This window comes from Elaeis guineensis, chromosome 1 (genome assembly GCF_000442705.2).
Source record: "Elaeis guineensis isolate ETL-2024a chromosome 1, EG11, whole genome shotgun sequence".
NCBI lineage: Eukaryota > Viridiplantae > Streptophyta > Magnoliopsida > Arecales > Arecaceae > Elaeis > Elaeis guineensis.
The window spans coordinates 121,258,278-121,281,776 of record NC_025993.2 but is presented as its reverse complement, the minus strand read 5'-3'; the positions used below and the strand labels follow the sequence as shown (position 1 = coordinate 121,281,776).

Genomic DNA, 23,499 nt, shown 5'->3' with positions numbered 1-23,499 from the left:
CATCAAGTTCAATTTCTCGTAGTAAATATCTTATATATAATCAATAAATTTGCCTCAAATTAATATAGCCCGTATAGATACATAATATCTATGCACCATGTGCTTGCTCATCGTATGCTCATGTCATATGAGGGCTATCATGTAGATGTATCTAGCTAGGTTTGAACTAATCATGTCATAAACTATATGAACTCCGTACATGCACACAAACATTATAATCAATAAAAGACCATCAGCTTTCAAATACTTTACCATTATAAATTATTTCTTAGCTTTTCTGCTTCTTAGAATTACTCTAAAACAAGAATTTGTATGTTAAGATTTCCTAGGATCTATCAACAATAGTAGAATGTCTCAAGTCCAATTGTAACCATGCTTTTTGTCAAGGTTGCAAATGGGTCAACTCGACCCGACTCAATCTGACTCGACCCACCCATTGAGACCCTATCTAAACTATTTTAAAGGACCTGTGGGGCCAGATCGGTTCTAAAATTAGATTTATTTTATTTTTTGAGTCGGATCTGGATTTACTGAATTTTAATCTGGCCTAACTCACTTAGTTTTCTGGGTTGATTTGGATCTTATACTCAATCACCTGACTTGACCTGACCCAACCCGTCGATTGTCTTTGAGGTTTGGATTTTCTTAAGACATGCTTTATAATGTTATCTTAATTTGTCTACTAAAAGGAATAACATATGTTTGCTTTTCCCATATTACTTTTGGGAAAAGAGTTCAACATCCCTTTTGAGTTGAGGCAGGGGCTTCAATTGCAGAAGAAAGCCTAAGATGCCATGTTGCATCTATGACTAAAGATCATTGCTTTAAATAAAATAAATATTATTTTGTAATGCTAAATTCATGATGAAGGAAAAAAATGTGAAGTATAATTTTCTATATTCTTCATCCCTAAAATCGGAGTAGACTAGATATAGATTATGAAATATTTTTTGCATGGCTTTCTATTAAGAAGAAAGTATTATTTTACATATAGCATTTATTAAGAAGATGCATATTTATTAAGTACTATTGATGAAATTATATTGTTTATTTGGATTAAAATATCATCCATGTAAGGCTACAAAAGAATAAATAAAGATCATTTGCTCTAGTATTTTGGTTACTCTTGTGAATACGGGGGAAAATATATTAGTGCTATACTTGGAGTAAGTTGATAGCTAGAATGGGTCTGAATATTCTTTCAATGGGATGGAGAAAGAAGCAGCATTTTAAATCTTACGGATAGAGAAAGACAATGAACCATTTTAATGGGAGATGCTAGCATAATTTGTAAAATTTTCTAGATCCAACTCGAATCCGTACCAGATCCGCATTTTGTGGATTGGGGCCAGGCTATACATAGATCCGATGCAATCCGAATGATTCATTGGATCAAGAAATTTGATCATTGACCGAACCCAATCCGATGCGATCTTCTATTGAACTAGGTCCAAATCCAACATCAGAATACGATCAAAGGATCAGGTTGGATCGGGGTCACTCATAATCGGATTGGATCGGGGTCACTCACAATTTGATCCAACCCAATCCATTTGCACCCAACTCTTTTGTTTTTGATTATTTTGTTGATTGGCTTAATCTAGTTTAGGGATTGCAATGGGGGAAAGAAGCACAAGTCAAAAAGCTCATACAAGTAATGCAAGCTAAACTAAATCTCAAATATTTGTCGGGCACTATTTATGAACATGTATAAATGGGACAACAATTTTATAGGTACCCCCACCCTAAATGTGGCTTGGATTATACAATGGTTCAATTGATGATTAATCATATACCTAATAACCTTTAATTAGAATCCCAAACCTAGCCTATCGACATGGTTCCATATACTTAATAGTTGATTTGGTTTATTCCAAAATTGTGCATGCATTTTAGTGGGACCCCTGGTTGCATGCAAAGATCCAAACTAACCAATTTGGCATCTAGGAAATCATTGAGATAGTTCAGTTGCCTAATTGGACTACAAGATGAGACAATTATATAGATGGGCCATAAGAGATTGGTTTACCATATGAAGTGGGTCAATGTTATCAAGTGTTTTGAGCCCTACATTTGACTTTAGAAAGCAACAAGTTTGTGACCTTTTCTACTTGAAATTGTCCAATACTCATCTTTTACCTGGACTTACTCTGTATTTGGTACGAAGGATGGATTGAAAGAAGGATGAATGGAGGAGAAAGGATGGATAGAGGAAAGGATAGATGGATTTTTTATCCATCCTCTCATATGTTTGGTAAAACATGGAAGGATGGGTGAAAATAATTTTCTCTTCTATTTGGAATAGGAGGAATAAGAGAAAGGATGGATGACATTTTACAAAACTACTCTTTGATAAAATTATTATTATTATTAATTTATAATACTTATTTATACTAAAGAAGTAAAAAATCTATAAACTTATAATCTTTATAATCAATAATTATATTAAAAATTATATAAATATTTAATTTAATACATGATTTCATAAATTAATTGTTAATAAATTAATTATATAAATAGCTAACTAATTTATAATTTAATTTAAATAGTTAATTAATATTATATAAATAGTTAATTAAAAATAATAAATATAAATAGAGAAACAAAAGATATTCTAGTTATTTAATTATAATTATAGAAATTATATATTAAAATTAAAATAATAACTAATAAAATTTAATAGTATATAATTAATAGTATATATAAAAATATATATAAATAATATTAATGATAAAGTAGAATTATATTTTTATCAGAAAAATTAATGAAGGATAATTTTGTCAATATTAAAATCCATCATTCAATGCTCCATCCTTCCTTCCTTCATCCTCCCAATTTGGAAGGATGCAAAATAGTGGGCCAAGGTGGATGGACAATCCATCTTTTTCATCCATTCTTTCTGTAACTTTTTAAATTAAATGGTGGATGGAAGCCATCCATCCTTCCAATCCCATCCATCCACCCTTTCACGACCCCAACCAAATATAGTTAAAGTAAATGTAAGAGCCAATCCGCTAAGTAAGAAAAAATTATTGGTTAGAACCATTCTACCACATATACCTTGGACCATCTAATAAGAAACTATCATATCATCTATTATTAAAAAAAGGTGTACTGTTAAAAATCTTAAATTGAAAAATTTTTTACTATTAACTATGATTGGGTAGCTAACAATTTTTGCTGTTTTGAATGAAAAAAAATTACTTTCTTGGATGATGTGGTGGCTTCTTATTAGATGGTTCAAGGTACACCTGATAAAATGGTTCAAACCAATAATTTTTCCTTAGTGAGTGCTTTCGACTAAAAGAAAGAGGGGCTGGTTAAGAGAGGGATTAAGAGGATGTATGCTAAAATATGCTAAGAAGGCTAGTTTTTAAAGAATGCATAAAAAAGTCTCACCCCTTCTCTCTGAGTCTCTCAAATTTTATCCGTCATGTTCGTACAATGTTGCCGTAGTTCGAAAAAAAAAACTCTCGAGGCTTTTCTAGATAGAAAAGCCGATCCAAGTAGGGTTTACTACAAGTGTAGAGGGTTCGAGGTCTTGTGTCAGCATCCATTAGTAGTATAACTACAAGGTCTATCCCACCAACTCATGGAATTTGATTGTCCATATTTTAACTCTACATGATTAATTGAGACAAATTTTTGTAATCTTTAGAATGTCTATATGAGGTTTATTTCTAACTTTTACAATTTTAATTGAGACAAAAAAAAATTTACATGCCCCATATCAGTCCATAGAATGGTAGATTCTTTTTCTAATGCGAATTTCCTTACACCATGGCATTACTAGCCATTTGTAGAGCCCTTCTTTTGTCTTCAAGATTGTCTTCCATTCATCTTCAACCTTATTTTGATTTGATGGTTGCAACTCAAATCAATCATTGAGAAGATGACCAAGCTGGTTAACATATTGAGCATGTTGTCATTGCGCTTTAATATTGGAAATGAGCACTTTAGTATTGGAAATGAGCACTTGATGATGATTTTGTTTATGGCTTGATTGCTAATTCACACCCTCCAAGCTCCATCCTGTTTCAAGAGAGTAGAGCGGGGACTTCACATAGGGTTCATCCAAATATTCATAAAAGTGAAGTGGAAGTATTTTTTAAAATAATGCGGAGTGAGGCGTCAGGTTATTGAGATTTAGAAAATGATGGGGATATTGGGCTAATATAATTTTATTATGTTTCAATAATAGATGATGGTTTGTTGTTGTGTAACTAGAAACTTCTTTTATGGGCATCGCTAGTATGTTAATAAGATCATTAGTTAATGCTTTTTAAGTATAAGCTGTTATATTGCCTATATTGATAGATTTTAAAATCCCATTATAAAATCATGTTAGTCATATCATCTTCATTTTTTGATTTTATAAAATTCTTTTCTTTTGTAAAATGGTGTAGTTATTACTTTTAAGGTAATATTCAACTAACATAATCACCACCACCACTACCACCACCAAACATCTAGGTCATTCAGATCCCTAATACTCAGACTAGTTCTGTGAAGTTTATGTAAGTGTTGAATTTGCTCTTTGGATTAATCTTACTTGATGGTTCAATAGATCATCATTATTCAAACCTATTCTACAAAGTTAGCAAGGGAGCAAGTGGCCTTTTTGCCCTTTGAAATAATCTTGCTTGAGGGAGATTTACTCTTCTCCTTGACCCTTCTTGGATCACCTTTTTTTTCCCTTTTAGCCATCTTGTTAAAAAATCTTATTCCCTTTCACACACCTTTCTTAATATTCAAAATTGACATACCTATTACCTAAGTATATTAATGGAATATTCAGTCTTAGATGTTACCTTTGCATTCCATGGATGAAATTGCATAGCAGCAAACAAGCTAGCATGCAAATAGGTGAAAGGGATTTATATGTAAATATGATTAATTTAGGTGTGACATGCAGAATTACATTGGTTTATTATTTTTCTAAAAAAAAGGGTGCGGTTACCTTTCACCCAGCCACATAAGTGTGAGCAGGATTCGAATCCTATGATTTATTGTGGTGGCAAATTCAACCAAACTATGCTATAATATAGATACTGCTATGCAAAGGCAAAGGTGAAAGTTCAAATTCATTGAGTTTTGCTTAACCTAGCAAAAGTTGTTTTTCTTTTTTGTTTTATTGTTCTTTTTTCCTTTTTCTTTTCTTTTTCAATGCAAAGCCAGCAAAAGTTGCATGCTGTTGTTTATATTGCCAAAAAAATTATGAGCTCAAACATCTTGGACTTAATACTCTTCTGGAAGTATGAAGTGATTTTTTTACATACCATTCAAAGGCTTATACAATATTTATTGTTCAAGCGAGCCAGTTCGAGATGTGTAGGGCCCTTAATATTAAGAACATTTGCATATTCCATCATAAAGAAACTAAATGCAAGGGTGAGTTTTTGTCACAAGTATTTCTTTCATTCACACGTTAATCAAGCATGGATGGTTCAAGCATTCATATACTAGCTCTATTCTTTTCTTCTGGATGGCTACATGGAATTACTAGGTTTTTTCTCGGCTCCATGTAATCAAGATCAGGTCGTCATTACATTGTGAGGTCACTCACGTTGGGTGCAACAATATGGATGGGTGCAGAACCATGTTTGCCTTGAAAAAAGAAGCTGAGGGACCAAAATTTAGTAAAAGTAACACCATTCTTAGAACACCATCAGATGCTGCATAGTGAGAAGGAGTGCTGTTGGTGGAGGCATCATTTTATTTGATAGGAGCTTGTTTTCAGGGAGGGAGATTCACCAGCATCATGATCATTCAAATCCAAATTTTTGGAGAGCACCATTCAAGTATTGAACATTGACACATTGATCCCTAAGCTGAGGGATGAGACCATCGAGACAAGTATTTGTATGTTTATATGCTCACGCAAAAATTAAAGCTCAAAAGAACAGCCATCCAAAACTAGCCTAGAAGTTCCTTAAAATAAATAAATAAATAAATAAAAGGGATTGCAGCAAATAAAGAATAGCTAGGTCTAATACTTAAGCTGGTTGATTTGTGAATGATAACTACTTTCTTTTTTTAAAGAAAGTGAATAATGACTACATTCAAGCTACAATTTTTGTGGCCTCAATCGTTCTGTCCAATAAGGGGGAAAAAGAATGGAAAAAAAAAAAGACCACTAATATTTGGTTTTAAAATGGTCATTTCATATTCAAAAGATGTGTTTGCCTTATATATATATATATATATATATATATATATATATATCAGAAGTTCCTTTTATGCTGATAAAACCAATTTGTTGCTAGTGTATTATGCACCTATTATATGTTTAGAGGGCACTGTGACCGTGATTCTATTCTCCCTGTTGTCCTCAGACGCAAGCCCTATTAAAGGAAAAGCTTTTTCTATCAATTTTACAAATATTGGACACAAATCATTTGGTAAATTTCACCTTGAAGATACCAGAAAAATATAAACTGTTAGCAGCACCCTGTTTTCAATTTGACTGGTCATATGCGCTCGCAGGCTTCATTATAGTTGCTTTCTCCATTTCCTTTATGCCAAAAGGTAGGTGTTGTTACCAAAAAAGGAAAAAGGTAGGTCTTTGCTGCAATATTTGTCCATTGTACTTGGTCCATAAGTTTGGCATCCAATGGGAAGTGGACTCAACTCAGACTTGGCCAATATCCAAGGTATATTTGACAAGGGTCTTAACATAGTTGAATCTAACCAAAAAATCTCCATCTTGTAAAATAAACTGAATTCAACTAAGCTTTAATCCAACTAATTGGAGTCAACCATATGAATCCTTTTCCTCCATTCTGCATAAAATCCAGGCCCAGCCTAAATATGATCCATCAACAGACAGTTTGAAACAAATTCAGACCTGAACCTCGAAGAGGCCTGGGTCCACGATTAGCCAAATTCGATCGAACTTGATAGGTTCCATTTTTATGGACTTATACCCAAGCCAAAAGGGTCAAATTAGAGATGGAAATGAATAAGTTCCACTACCAGATCAAAATAGTGAAAGTCTTGTCAAATCTTTGAAGGTGAGCTCCATTTAACCGTCACTGAACTCTGATTTCGGACAATTGGCAGATACCCATTGGATGATGTGGCACAAAGAATCTAAGGTGGGCATGGATCCTCCTCCAGGATAAGGATAGGATTGCGGACACCACCCAACCAATGAGAAGCACATATTTTAACACCTCATCCAACGAGAATCTAACTTCCAGGTATAACCATTCAGTTTTAGGAGAAGCCAATTGTTTCTAAACAATTTTATTTCTATCATCTGCAATTACGTTCGCAAGTCAGTGTGCAGACAATGGCTACAGCAACAGCCTCTCCCATGGCCAGCCAGCTGAAAAGCAGCTTTCTCTCTTCCAGCACTAGGGGTCTTGTCACCCCCAGGGGCATTTCCGGATCACCATTGAGAGATATGCATTCCAGAAAGAGGCCTTGCCTCACAGTTAAGGCAATCCAGTCTGAGAAGGTGAGCCAAAAATACAAGACTTTAGCCTCAGTTTTTTTATTTTAGGACTTCTTCTTCTAAATTAAGAATAGCATACGAAGTCTATGGAGTGCAGGTGTTCTTGTTTTATGAGTTGGATATGATCATATAATTTGTATATATTGGGATTCATCTCCACCATACCTGGTTTCCAAAATATATACTCACTGTAGAGTGGTTACTTGAAAGGTGTTCACCAGACACCTTTCATTAGGTTGCTAGGTGAGCAACCATTCCACATGAATAAAAGTGACTTATTTGGTTCAGTAATCCTTCCTAAATAATTTCATGGTTGCAGTAAATAGATTAGATCAGATTGACGCCTGTGCACCTAGGAATTCAGGTCTCTCCGGCTCCGTTAGTAACATAATTTTTGAATTTTTGCATGAATCAAGATTGAAAATGACAAAAAAAAGTTTTCAAATCACTAACTCAGAACCATTGCCAAATAGTACTCAACAGAATTCATCCTCTTTGTTAGATTTAAAAGTAATTTATATCCACAAGATGTATAAGTTAGGAACTCCCAAAATACATGAATTTTAATTTTTAGACAATTTAGATATTATCTATAAATGACCAACCGTGTGAATTTTCATTTAGAGTCTTTAAATGCTCAGAAGAATCTTAAAAATGTTGCTGCAAAATTGCACGTGCTTAAACTACTTTGCACCAACAAAATTGGTTATCATCCCATCAACTGCTGATCTTCCAGGTGTAACAGAGCAGGTCTAGTGCTGATATACATACTTTACCTTGGCTAAGAAATTAGGACTAGTGAGATGACATTACATTCAAATATCGAGTTTTGCAGCCAACTTATCAAGTGATCCAGCCCATCAATGGTGATCCATTCATTGGAAGCCTCGAGACTCCGATCACATCGAGCCCACTGATCGCCTGGTACCTCTCCAACCTCCCAGCCTACCGCACTGCGGTGAGCCCACTCCTCCGGGGCATCGAGGTTGGCCTAGCCCACGGCTTCCTCCTCGTCGGTCCCTTCGTCAAGACCGGTCCACTTCGTGACACACCATATGCAGGAACAGCCGGATCACTGGCCGCCGGTGGCCTTATTACGATCCTCAGCATCTGTTTAACCATGTATGGCATTGCTTCATTCAACGAGGGTGAGCCATCCACAGCACCGTCACTGACGCTAACAGGCCGGAAGAAGGAGGCCGACAAGCTGCAGACCGCCGAGGGGTGGGCGCAGTTCAGCGGCGGGTTTTTCTTTGGAGGCGTCTCTGGTGTCTTCTGGGCTTACTTTCTCCTCTATGTCCTCAACCTCCCCTACTACATTAAGTAGATTGACTGTCTTGTCTCCGTTCTCAAACTAGTATTTGTATTTGTTTACTTGGAAAGGACTGAAATGGGCAGGCAACCTTTGGATTATAAAGGACCAAGGAAAATTAAATCCATCTAGCAATGAACAAGAACTGTGACGGTTTCTTATGTGAACAAGAGAGTGACAAGAAGGTTTGGAGATTTTAAAAAATCGACCTCTCCCAGCAGCCAAACTAGAAAGCAGCATCTTGTGATGCAGACCCGAGGAAGCGGATAAAGAGAGAAACAAGATGATCGACCAAAAGTATGCATTGGAAATTTCATGTGCTTTGCAACTTGTCATCCGGTAATTAACAGGACAAGATTTAGATTGGCAGTGCACAGTAAGTGTATCTAATGAGAATTAGTTATTAGGATAATTCGTAACGGAGGAATACACCATAAGATCATGGAACGAAATCATTCAACAAAATTTAGGTAGCCTGCATATAGTCGTGCTGCGCATCAAACTGTTTATATATAAGTTCACAAGATCTGAGAAGACCTCTTAAGGAGAGGTGCTTTTGAGTCTGTATATAGAATGTCTTAGCATCTCTTTAGAAAAGAAGAAAAAAAAGTAGAAAACCAACATTTAAATAGACTAGGAAATGTTAGAAAGGTGTTGAAAACACTTGTAATAACAATGTAGATAGCTTCTAATATGAACTGACACAACCAACACAAACAGTTGGGATAACTCCAGATGATTGAAGGTTGTAATTACACACATTGTCACAGGATTTGGCCTTCACCATCAAAAGGGTTCTCTTGTGTTTTCAACAACCTAACATGTAAGATCAAAGGGAGCTTAACCCTTTTCAAAAGAACTTTGGAGAAGAAAAAAGGCTCACCCCGTGACTTGTTTGGCTTGCATTTCCTCTAACTCAAAGCAAATACAAGAGGAGATAAAAAGCATCATTCACCATAAAAATGTTGGCGCAAGAAAACTATACTTCAGTTTTTATCATTCACAACTCTAACAAACTTTCAAAAATGTTCTTACTAAGATGGCTAAAATGCCCCGGACCTGTTTGTACGCTGCATATCCACCAACTTTCACAGAACTTGTGCAAATTATATTTAAAATCTGTGAACTAGAGCTCGCCATAGTAGTTGCATCCTGGCTAAGCAACAAAAGGTTCTAGGTTCGAGTTTGGGAAATTCAGAAAGTGTTTTTTTTTTTTCAGAGGAAGCAATTTTACTAAGTAAATTTCTCATGACAGATAATTTGCTTTTATAAAGTTCACTAAGTTGTCTGATGTTTACAGTGCGCTAATGAAACATGGAAGTGGGAAATTTTATACGCAGCTCCCATTAACCAATCCATATTATGCAGCCATTTGAATGGATATAAATGTTAGTTCAAATACAAAATTCTTGCCACAGAAACTGAAGATGGCACAGCTTGCAATGTTGACAATGGACTACTCTCAACATAAAATTAGAAGACAGAACATGACATCAAAAATAACAAAAATATTATGAGGAAAATGGTGACTTCCCACAGGCCAAACTATGATTCAGATGTACATCCTTTCAGTCAATTATCATGCAAAGCCTTCATTAGATATAATTTGTTGAAACTCTGACCCGCAACCCTGCAATTTCAATTTTACACAAGCTGTCATCATCATCTACAAAATTGTATAATCCTGAAACAAGTTTTAAAGATGTCTCAGTCTCATCAATTTTGTGCTACAGGCAAGCAGTTTGCGTAGCACATGAATTGAATCGACTGGAAAAATTTTTGTTATAATTCAGAACATGCATCAACTGAAACCACTGAGAATGTTATGCCCAAGAAGAAGAAAATAATAAAATAAACGGCAGAAACAAGATAATAATATAGAAAGAAAATATTCTTGAGAATTCTACTTAGTAGAACTACATTTTGAGAGAGCATCAAAACCATGCATAAGGCATCTTTTTTCCTTGCGTCTTCTAGAAAGCAGAACAATTTCCAAAGAATGAAATAGACAGAGGAATCATTTTAACAAAATGGATGCCCCAGAGAGAGAGAGAGAGAGAGAGAGAGAGAGAGAGAGAGATCGAAAAATAGCACTATATTATTTTTCAATGGTAAAAACTAAAGATGATAAAGCAATTCCACCATAATTGAAACTAAATAGGCCATATTTCAAAGACCAAAAAAAGAAACTAAACAGGCCATATTAGATGACACATTTGAACCTTTTTAATTACCCAAAAAACCATGAGTCACATTTACATTAGGCTTCAATTTGGTTCATTTACACAGTAATATTGTCTCAGTATCTAACTGATGATCAAAGCACTCATATGGTTGTTCTGACTACCAATTAAAAGGTGAAGTTGCATCCGTGAAATATACCCTCTCACCATCTAAGCTAAACCATGACAACTAACATATTTACTATATATCCTATGCCAATTAAATTAGCTCCTCTCGTATGATAAAATGCAAGGATGTAGCCATAGGCGTGTCAATTACATGTGTGCATCAAGGTTCATCCCTAATAAATTGCACTTTGACAAATATTTCGCCAGAGAAGTCAGCATGAGACAAGAAGAGTACAATATCTTTCTTTAGGGCACAAATAGATGCAGCATTATAGCAGGAAAAAATAGTACTTGAAATGTCCATGCTTGAAATATAAATTAAATTTGTGGTATTGCACTTGAGATGAGAAATACTGATCTACACAGAAATTGCAAGGATTGAAACAAGCTTGAACATAATACAAGCTGCATCAGTAAATAAATATATTGGCATACCCATTGATCTGGTTGCAATAGTTGGCAATTTGATTTGTTATGAGATAGCTATCCAGGCGTGATGGCTCGGGTATTGGCTTGAAGATGGGATTTGATGGATCCTCCTCAGGCAATGGTTCTTCTCCAGCAGCTTTCCTTGCCATATTCTCTGTCCTATAAAATTAAAAGAAAAAGGGCATCATAAACAAGCTGTTCTCCAAACACACAAGAATGACATAATTTCATCCATCCATCAGAGCAAATAACCATTGTGCTCAAGGTTTGGAGGAAAAAATAGCCATATCTTAGGAGCTTAATAATTGAACAAAAAACTCAAACAACACATTTCCAGTGCAAAAAGACTTTAATGTAAGCCATCATTGAAGGTTGCCATCAGGCATGTAGTGGTCCACCTAAATATGACCCATACATCACCAAGTAGGTTACGAAAAGTTCAATTTAGTGCTTAAGCACCTAGATCCCAATTAGACTGGCAGCCACCAAAATGATCATACATACATACATACTTACGAAAAGTTCAATTTAGTGCTTAAGCACCTAGATCCCATAATATATGTATATATGTATATACATGCATATCATACAAAAGGAATACTGGGTCGGCCAGTAATATTTGGTCTTGGAATTACTCACATCAAAAACAAAAATATTTAAAAAAAATCATTATCTTGGGTGCCCTTTGATCACTTTTATTTTTCTTATTTTCAAAAATATAAAATAGATATTTTATTTCTATTTTGTTTTTAAATTTTAAAATATAAACATGGTATAGTCAATTATTTTAAAAATATAAACATGATAATAGTAGCCGAGGCAATAATATTAGTGGCAGAGATAGTAGAGGCTATAGTTGTGATGATAGCAACAGTGAGGCTGAGGTCAACAATGTAGTGGTGATGACGATGATAGTAGTGGTTTGGTAAAGGATGTGGTGGTGGCGATATGGCAAAAGCAGTGGGGATGATAGTAGTAGTGGCTATGAAAGTGGTGGTGACGATACGGATAGTGGTGATGGTGGAGACGATGGCAACGACAATGATGATAGCAGTAAAGATAATGATGGCAATGATGACGATGGTGAAGGTCGATGGCAATTGTAATTTCAGCGATGGTGGCGAGGTGGTGGTGGTAAAAGACATGGGTTTCTCATTTTTGAAAATAGTAAAAATAAGAATTTCTTATTTTTATTTTTTTAGAAATAATTAATATCACTTTTTGAAAAATAGAATATAAAAACTATAGCATCAATTTTTTTTTGCCTTAGTTTCTGTGATTTTACTTTTAAAAATAAAAAATAAAAAATAGAAGCGATGCCAAACACACCCTCAATTTCTGACTACTCTATAGTAAGCACATATCAATGTCACTAACAAGTTCTAGTATTATTACTGGGATAAATATTATCGCTGCTCTTATCCTCATTAAAATTAAGTCATACATCAGATAAAGCATCTCAAATAGCAAGAAAAACAGACATCTAAAATAGCAAGAAAAACAGAACAAGCTCTGTATAAAAATGGCACTGGAACCAAACCAATCCCCCACTCTTTTCTTTGTCCTTTTGTCATTTTACAAGGCCTGAAGTAGGAGGTCAATTGATTTGAAAAATATTTGACAATGCATAAAAGGTCCAATCCCTGAAAACTTTCAAATCCCACTTTCCACATAAAAAAACCAGACAGAGTGCAGTACATACTCCATGTTCATTTAAGTTTCTCTAGATTCTAAAAAGCTATAAGATCCCAAAAAAAGCATGTTTTGAAGGAAAATGGACATGACTTAAAGAGGCTCCAGATATGTTATAGACAAAATAATAAACTACCACTTGACAATATAGTAAATCAGCAATGGAGGTTCCAGATACCTTACAGACTCAAGGATATTACCCTATTTTAGGACATAAAAGAAACAGACACTCTCAAAAAAGCACAAGACATACATATATGTGCATGAATGGGTATGTTCGCATACATATATGTATATATTGCAGTAAACATTAAGTCCAATTACTACACCAAAATTATCAACATAAACAGCAACTTTGGTTTTCATAGCAATTGAAAAGCATAGCACCTTAAACTACCAGCCCACTCACATGCAAGAATAAATACATGCACGGCAGACAGACCTAGGAGTCCTCCAGTAGTTATCTACACACCAGACAGGTGCAGCCCTCACAATCCAACTAAGTTGAAGGAACTCTAATCTAAGAACAAAGTCCCACCTTCATCTCATGCAGAACTGAATTCTTGGCTCGTTATGGATTTAAAGCCCTATAAAGACTTAGAATTGAAATTCTTATAATTATCTTTCATACAGCAGCTATATCAGCACAGTAAATGGAGATTTATCCTAACTCACAATCTCGTGCAATATCATTAAATATTTGCTTGTCTTGTACCATGACGCATATAACATAATGATGGTGGTATCATCCAAAACAACTTCAGACTACTCAAAAATGTCTAAACCAACCCAACTGGTGTTTTAATGCAGAAAGCCAGGATCTGATTTTCTCTCTCTTTTTCTTTCTTCTCAGCGAAAACTGTTGACACGATTGCCAACCAATACTGACTTTTGGGACTCAACTACCAACCAATACTCACTTTAAAACCTCCAAATGAAAGATTCATAATTCATCTAGAATGAAGTTGAAAGTACTTTACCACAAATGAAAGAAAAAAGAGGGTGAGCTGTAGCCTCACCGCGAAAGAAACGATGACAAAATTCTGGGTAGCTTCAGCTCAGTGTATATAAGTTGAAAAATATTAACTAATAAAATCACTTATGCAATATTATATTGAACCAATATGCTGCAGACGCCAATAAATTATGATATGACATGAAACTGCATAGTCCACAACACATACTCTTATATCATATGGTATGTGATGTTGCTGAATTTATTTTCATTTATCCTGGGAAGCCACTTTCTTTTTGGGTAGATTAGATGTTTCATAGCTTCAGATCGTGTTAAGCTTTCCCATACTTCTTTTGGAGTACGGCTCTTGAGAGTCCTTGGAATGCCCTAGTTACTTAATAGCCTAAACTGGAGACTAATTCGATGGTGCTTTGTTATTTGTTTACATCTACTTCCAATGAAATTTATGTGCTGATACTATCAGGGTTGTCAATCTACTGGTATGTGTACATAAACATTCCCTCATCCCAACACACAAAAAATAAGAAAACCAAGGTCCACAATCACAGTACTGGATACTGTACCAGTTCCGACCTGCTACGATACGGTATGCCCCATCCCAGAGGGTTAGGGGTAGTACGGCAGTCCATGAAAAAAATACATAGGTAATATCAGCCACAACCACCCATCTTTTCTCTCTCATCTTATAAGATAAACTATAGGAATGGAATCAAGAAAATTAACCGATTTTATCTGGATTTAGGACTCTGCAACCCACTTGTCAATTTTCTTCTAAATTGCTGCTCTTTATTATTTTTGCATTTGGATCCAAATGCATGGAATATCTCAACACCCATCATCTGTTCTGCACGGACAAGTGTTGTCCACCATTTCAAGCGTTAGGGTGATATTTCCATTATCTTTCTCCATTCTTCCTCCTTGTTTGCTGCATGCATCATCTATATCTTTAAATTTTACCTTTCTTAAACTGTGCATGACAGCTTATGAACCATGACCTACCCCATCCATTATATACTTGCTCACTTTAGTGCCCTCAACTCTCCTTTTCTTAAAATTTATGTGCTATCATTTTCTGACATTTATATGGGAAAACTTAATTTAATGCATGTTCAAGTCCTATAACTACCACTTCAAGTGGTTAATTGTCAAAATTGGTGATCCTGATTATGGTGGCAGACATAACCTGGTCTTATTTTTAGGGGCCGTTTTACTGAATTGAATGCACAAACTTAAAATTGAATGTTTAGTAAATTCTCTTGAATTGATAATAGAGACCTACAAACACTGTGATGTACAATAATACAAGTTGGATATGTGATTGCACTTACCTTCGCTTCTGAAGCCATGCTTGCTGCTGCGCTTGTTGTCGTGAGAGGTTCCGATAATAATATTGGAACTGAAGGAGGAATAGAGCATTTAATGGAACTGATTTGACAACTGATTGCATCATGAGAGCAAGAAAAAAGCAATTGGAGGACATATCAAACCTTATTTTGTTCAGAATTAAGATCTTCCATGCATTCAATCAAAAATTCCAAGTTTCTTTCCATATATGGAGCGGTGGATAATTTTAGACGATCATAATCACACTGGCACAGAAAATTTGGCATGTTATTAATTAAAAAAGAACAGGATGAGCATTAATGGAACTCTGCTTATAGGACAAACTATCGGACCTGAGTAACAGGAGAATCAGGCTCCAGCTCTGTCATGAATGCACTAATAAGTGCAGAGTTAGAAACTTTAATCTGCAAGGCAGGAAATATATGAAATATAAGAGAAAGAAATGAAGAATATATGCTTCCCCAAGGACCTATTATAAGAGAAAGTGATGGAGACTATATCCTTTCCTAAAGATTCAAAAGCATATGTACATCTACAATTTCCTAATTCAAGAAATACAAAAAATACAAGCAATCTAAAATGAAAGAACACACAGAAACAACATACAGGTATTTCCTCAAAGACATCCACCCATGACAATTTCTTTTCCCGCAACCTACAATAGAAAAAATGCAGCTGTATGAGGATGTCATTAAAGGTCATGGTTGCAAATAACTGAACCAAGAACCATTAAACCATACTTTTCTCCAGTAAAGTTGTTATTTCGGTAAAGATTCATAAATGAATCTGTCAGCTTCAAGGCCTTGAGAGCTAAAACCCCTTGATTGGACCTTGATGGGTCGTATACAATGCAAACACATCGTCGAATATTCTCCTGCATAAAAGGTGTCATATAATTAGCAAAAAAGTGGCATGAAATCAGTAAAATGAAGATAATTGTACCATGACCATCACCTCAATGACGCAATAAAGCCCCAACGTACCAGCACATGTATATAATGTATCATCACAAGAACATTTCTAAATGCTGGATTAAAGAACATTTCTAAATGCCGGATTAAAGAACAAAACTAGTTCCAACCAGCATCCTTAAGTATTTGGGTCTAGGTATCCATGCCTAGATAATCAAGATCTTGCTACATAACAACACCTAACTGATGGAAGTGCCCAACATCTAAGAACAACATTCAAATCGACATAAAAATCAAATATTGTCTAATTTCTTGTTCTGAGGTACTTAAATCACCCTACTACAATTCAAACTAGGAATCCATATTTTAGGACAGCAAACTTCTCGTCAGCATAAAACTCGAAGTTTCTTTAAATTCTTTCAAATAAAAAAAAAAAAAGCATTATGCCCTTTCTTTCTTAAATAACTTCATATTTTATTATACTTAGACACATCAATTCAAGATGTATAATAGGCTCTGATATCAAATTTCACCCCACCCGAGTTCCATAGCAAAATCCAATTCTGACTGCAGATAAGCCTCATCTCAATTCATGGAGGAAAGCAATCAATTTATTCACCATTCGTTCCTAGTAAGATATAATTCAATGTGAGTAAGGTTTACTTTGGATATTTCTTTCTCTGAATATGACCATGTAAACAAATCCAAGTCCCTACAGTTATCAGGGGGCCTCCTTTGATCTTTTTTGCTCCTTGTATCAACTTCCAAATGTTTCATGGGCCATGCAACTACCATCTCCATCATTCTATTCCATATCGATTCTATCCTCTACTATGTTCATTCTACTGTACCTAGTTATTTATCCTCCATACACCAACCACGCAAACTTCAGCATTCAAAATAAGACAGTGCTCATCTTATAAGCTGAACACTTCTCATTGCAAAACATTCTTCAACATTACAGAACTGTTGACTTTAACCTTGATTAAACATGGTAATCACAAAGACTTATGAATACCACTCCGGTTCATCCATTTTACTCATCGTAACAACAATTTCAGCCACTAAACTAAGAAGATAGCTAGCCAGAAGGAAAGAAAAAGTTTTTCCACCAAAATAATGGAAAGAATCTCAAAGAAAATGTGAAGAGTTTTGCTATCTTCTTTATATAATTTTCATCAAAAAAGAAACTTACAGCGAAAATATGGGGAAATATTTACATTATCCTATCCAAATATGTGATGCAAATTCACAGCCAATCAGATCTAGCTATCCATCATTACATTTAACATCAGTGAAACAATCCCAAGTTTGGAATTCTTTTAAAGACAAAAGCAGTTATGCTAAAATCAAGAAGAACTATAATACAAATAACTGACACCAAGGTTTTTGTATCACCTGGTAATTCATGAATGTTTCAATCAGCTCCACAGTCTGAAAAGATCCCAACAAAGTTGACTGATACCTGAAAATTGAGTTCAATCATCAGATGGAGCAAACAAGAGATTAAAAGAAAAACTCAATGACATGTTCTATTAAGAGCTACTAATGTTGCCACTTAAAATACGAAATTAAAAAAAAAAAACCTTTGCCGCATGCATAGAACTAGTATTATATTTCTGTAACAAAGACCAGAACTTGAACTAACTGAAGGCTGAGTTTTTTGTCCACCACATTAAAAAATACACGCTAGTGAATTTGTCTTCGTGAACATTGCTTTAAATCTACTATAATGTATACTGCAAACTGGCTAGGTTTTCTTCATCATAATCAAAAAATTCATGTATGAGCCTGTTACCCAGAAAGATACTGCAAATGTTAGCCACCCTCCTAATATTAGTTTCACTGCTAATTATTATTAGGCCAACTAGTAACCCCATAATTTAAGGCAAGATCTACATCCCAGCATGCCACATTAATGTCACAACTAATGTTTTCCAAGGGTTTAAGATTTTTTTTTCAATTAATGTTTTCCAAGGATTTAAGATTTTTTTTCTCCATTTGAATTTCAAAATGTCATTGAGTAGCATGTAATACTTAGTATTTTTCCAGGGTTATATAAAAGATCATGAGCCCAATTAACCTCAAATATACTTGTATCAGAACTCAAAATATTCACAAACTGTGAATTGCACAAGTGATGTCCATAATGGCATTTAATTTAAGACCTGGAAGAATGGCAGATTGTGGGTATTATGTTTTATGACATAGTGCTGAACCTCACATCATCTGTTAGTCACAACAACAGAAAGACAGCAATATAGAGGCTTTCCTGGTAATAACTACAAACGAGAAAAATGAACATACCATCCTACAGTATTATTGTCTACATTGACCTCTCTTAAGCATCTCATCATTTCAAGCTGATAATTGGCCCCATCTGCTTCGATCTCCTCATCTTCTTCTCTAATCTTACATGTCAGTGCAAGGAAAATCATCAGCACAGAAAAGACAGAAATAACCCTCTTAAACATCAACCGTCCCCCCTCCCTGCCAAATGAAATGCTCATACTCAATTAGCTGGAATTCAGATTAAAGCTATTGTCACATACCGGAAAAGGAAAGCAGTTAGTCACTTCAAGAACACTACCAACATCCAAACCAAGAAGTTGGCCTGTAACCAGAGCTGGTGAGAAATCCTTGCAGTGTTTAATTATCTTTAAGATAGCCTGGATAATGCCCAATAAGAATAATAAAAGAAAAAAATTAGCATACATACTATTTTATATAGCTTTCCTCATCATTGGGACTAAGTAACTAGCACATGAAGCAAGAAAATTCAAGAAAGATAAAATGAGATCTCCATAGCATACTATTTAAAAAAAAAACTTTGTCCATGGTTTTAAGCAAGGTTTAAGATATCGGATCATACCAGGCACACCATACTATACCAATCGAGAACCAGAAAAGTATAGGAGCTCAATATGGTACCATACAGACACATTGTATGAGTACTATTCCAGACTTAGCACCTTTACCATGTATTAGTGTGGGGGTGTACTGTGTCTTGTCATGCCGTGCTAGTAATGTATCAATATAGGTCTCAATACCAAGGCGCAAAACCTTGGTTTTAAGACTAAAAATGTTCATTATGATTTTGAATCAGTCTCACTCTATTTCGCATCCCTTCTTATTCAGGAAAAAATAAAGCATTATTTTAAAAACTTTTGGAAGCTACCATCACAATGAAGAAAAGATGAATAAAAGTTTCCTAACATGTTTGACACGGTGCTGATTTGCAATCAATATATTGAAGTGACAAAATGATGTAAACCTATTTAACTACTCATGTAGCCACGTAAGCATATTGGACATAACAACCACCCAGGATCTGATAAGCAAACTATTATTGCTAGAATTAATTTTCAGAATCCTGATGAAGCCAGAATTGCATACTGACATCATCAATTACATTTCCATAAAAGAATCAGTAGAAAAAAAGGGCATCTCCATCTTCTTTGACCAAAAGAACCAGATTAAATATAACAATTCCTGGTTCTCTAATGGTACATGTAGTGTCACATGCCATATACTAGGTCATGGGCTTCCAAAAGCTGTAGCTCCCACTATATATATAGTGGAGGACTCAACAATACTAGGCTATGGATGCAAAAATTGTCACAGCAATCCTTACCTTGATAGAATCAGCATTGCACAAGTCTTCTCTTAGGCTTCCTAAACTAAAACCAACATACCACCGACTCCATGGCAAAGATACTTAGATGTCACACCTTTAGAATCCTAAAACTGTTTCCTATGTCCTAAGCATGCTTCATTCTACCAGTATGTACTGCCCGATAATAGGCATACATACGATATGAATACCAAACTAAGACTCGATACAAGGGTAAACATAATCTCGATATGTCAAACCAACCTCTGTACCGAGCATACTGGAATTGAACCAGCATGGTACTGGTACAAAGTCTGACACTGGGACAGTAAATCTTGGTCCTAAGAAATCACTACAAAGCATTAGGAAATACTCAGTTATTGAGAACTTAATCTCAGAACATCAATCAACATGATTTAATCTGAGTACAAGGTTTTTATGGTTCCCACAAGACATGAGAATGTTTATGTCGACTCCAAACTTCCACTAGAACTCAAACTAGCTAACTAAACTAGCCAATGCATGAATTGCAGTGAGTCATTAGCTGAAACCAATATACCAGCTGAATGCTGCTCAGAATAGTGATGAATTGGACCTGGTACTGCTCCTGCCTAGAATTAGATGTATATGATATAAACCTCAATATATATGATATAAACCTCAATACTATGTAATGCCAAAACTACTAAACAGACTTCCCAAATATACCTCCTACAATTAGGTTTTCTGTCTAACACTATCTAGAGTAAATTCAGCTATTACTACAAGCCAACTTAAACAAGGGCTTCAAACATAAGCCAACTCGACTAACTTGGGATGCCATGTTAACATTAGGCTAAAGCAAGAAAAGGCACATGGAGTCCAGTGCCATACAAAGAAAAGGGATTCAACATGACTGCATGTGGCTTTGGACTTGAGGCCTTCAGTTTCAATTTTATATTGAAGATCACCTTGCATACCTGCAAGTGGTCTCTGAGCATGGTTTTGAGGCGATATTGGGCTCTGAGATAACAAGAGGAAGACAAATGCATTTTGTGCATCAACTTATCAATCTACTAATCGGTATAAGTTACATCACATACTAAGATAAAACAATGATATATCTTAAAATGACTTGCCTTTTTCTAAATTAAATCTCTATGCTTCCAATCCATCCAATAACTTTAAGCCTACCTTTCTCCCCTAACTTATCAGCCCCTCCTAAATCCTCAATGCATTTTGAAACCTAATTTTCTACCTGTCAGCTTCCCCATTTCAAGCTTCATCCTTTAAAGTTTTATGACATGTACCTCAGCATCCTCGTCTATGCTACATTCATCTATGTACATTTACTTTCATATTTAAACAATCCCCATATGAAACCCATAAAACATAACGAACCTAGTTGTTGTCTAGCAATATTTCTCCAATATCTCTCACAGGCATCCATCTATCACACGTTGGCAAACTGAAAAGGAAACAAATTCAATTTGCCATCTATCTCAAACTAAATCTACTGCCAAGCAGTATCGATAATCTTTGACCACAATGGAGAAAAAAACAAACAAAAGACATCTTTAAAATATTTTTTTTCCAGCAAATTGCAGCAACTCTCCTATATTATAACCAAGTTCAGAGACTATGATCACCAACTCAATCTTTTAGAAAGAACTAAGCCTATTTAAGGGGGAAAAAATGTGTTGTAACTCAAATTTTAACACCATTGAAATACTGACCTAAAGCATCATCCGAAGCAAAATAGCAGTGAAGTCATCTAATTGCAACGGAAATTTTTAAAAAAAAATACATAATACCCGCAAAAATTGCAACCAAAAAAAAAAAATTAGTTTGATACTTACCAGCCCTTCCATCTGAACAACTCGGAGAGGTGGAGCCACATCCTCCGACGATACGGCTTGAAGAAACGATCGCGCCATAGCTTCGAAAGCAAAACCAGAACAAAAAATTTACCCAAAAAATAAAATTACAAAGAAGGATCCAAAAGGAGGATCTATACTAAAATATACTGAGAAAAATATCCAAAAACTAGAAAAAAAAAGAGAGAGACGATGTTTTCTTACTATTCGCCATGGGAATAGCGGAGGAATTAGGGCACGGCGATACACCGGTCAGCAACAAAGGAGCCCCCGTTTTTTGGGTTTTATCACGACACGGAATTGATGGTGTTAATTTGCTACAGCGAACAGCCTTTTCGACAAATAACAACATCCCACATGTCTAATCAGACGGCGCACTATTTTTATGTTCCACGACATAAAAGACATCAGAGCCGTTAATATGAGATCAGAGGGCCAACAATGTTCTGATGGAGGGTTCTTCACTTAATTAAGGGATAAAGCTACTTGAAATGACGAATAAGGTTCTCCTAAATGGGCGCTTAAGAGTAGGAGTGATATAAATATTACCTACCTGTATTTATTTTCATATCCAAACCAATTTGGATATAGATAAAAATTTTAAATTTTAATTAATATTTATATTTATATTTATTAAAAAAAAATATATATATATATATAGATAGATAGACAACTATTCAATTCGTATCTAAATATCTGAATCTATATATAATAAAAAAAAATAAATATAGATATGGATAGACAACTATTCAATCCGTATCAGCATATATATATATATATATATATATATATATATTAAAATGGAACAACTGTGTTGAAGCGTCTCTATTTGATACGTAGCTAAAAAATTGCATGACGCGTGGCTAAAAACGTATTTTTTTTATGCGAAGATGTATTATCCAGGAGCGCGATCCATCTTTTTTTTTCCACCTCCCATTTTTTGGTAGCTTTGGCAAAAATAAATAAACCTGAAAAAATCCATGAGTCGACCTGGCAGCACTCACCTCCGAGGTTCGATGATGCCGCGAGGTTCTCCTCACCCCCATCACCATTGCCGCCCCTTGCCTTGCTGGTGGCCTCTGCGTTGGCCAAGTCTCTACGTATAGAAAAAAACAAAGCTCCATCTGCCATGTGTAAAAAAAAAAAGTTTGGGTTTGGAGGTGATTTTCTTCCAATTGCGGTCGAAGAGGTCGAGATTGAGCATGATGGAGATAAGGGGACAAAGGAGGTGGGAGTTGGAGTTCACAACAGTCAGCTCCAAATTGTCTACATCATACTCGAGGAGGTTGGTGTGGCACTCACAAATTTGAGGTGGAGGTGGGTGTATATATATATATATATATATATATATATATATATATATATATATATATATATATATATATATATATATATATATTAAAAATGAAGCAACCGCATTGAAGCATCTTTGTTTGACACGTGGCTAAAAAATTGCATGACGCCTGGCTACAAATACATTTTCTTTGCGCAAAGAAGTGTTGCCCAGGAGCACAATCTATCTTTTTTTTTTCTGCCTCTCATTTTTTCGTAGTTTT

At 35.1% G+C, this 23,499-nt stretch overlaps 2 protein-coding genes across 3 annotated transcripts; one reads left to right on the top strand and one right to left on the bottom strand.

The window, feature by feature from the left end:
• The first annotated feature begins 7,233 nt into the window (after nt 1-7,233).
• LOC105038844 (photosystem I reaction center subunit XI, chloroplastic) lies at nt 7,234-8,898 on the top strand. Its single transcript, XM_010914758.4, has 2 exons — nt 7,234-7,462; nt 8,295-8,898. The coding sequence occupies exons 1-2, from the start codon at nt 7,295-7,297 to the stop codon at nt 8,784-8,786; spliced, it is 660 nt and encodes a 219-aa protein (XP_010913060.1). The 5' UTR covers nt 7,234-7,294; the 3' UTR covers nt 8,787-8,898.
• Nucleotides 8,899-10,117: 1,219 nt separating this feature from the next.
• LOC105038843 (eukaryotic translation initiation factor 3 subunit H) lies at nt 10,118-22,249 on the bottom strand. 2 transcript variants are annotated; one of them, XM_010914756.4, is made up of 12 exons: nt 22,148-22,243; nt 21,926-22,005; nt 19,027-19,143; nt 18,782-18,885; nt 17,873-17,939; nt 16,304-16,437; nt 16,170-16,218; nt 15,896-15,967; nt 15,707-15,808; nt 15,548-15,615; nt 11,558-11,710; nt 10,118-10,401 (listed from the first exon to the last, which is right to left on the bottom strand). In XM_010914756.4, exons 1-12 carry the CDS (start codon nt 22,155-22,157, stop codon nt 10,344-10,346), a joined length of 1,014 nt encoding a protein of 337 aa, XP_010913058.1. In that variant the 5' UTR covers nt 22,158-22,243; the 3' UTR covers nt 10,118-10,343. The 2 variants fall into 2 exon arrangements, with proteins under 2 accessions (XP_010913058.1, XP_010913059.1); XM_010914757.4 differs by lacking the exon at nt 19,027-19,143 and having other exon boundaries at nt 18,782-18,964; nt 22,148-22,249.
• Nucleotides 22,250-23,499: the final 1,250 nt, after the last annotated feature.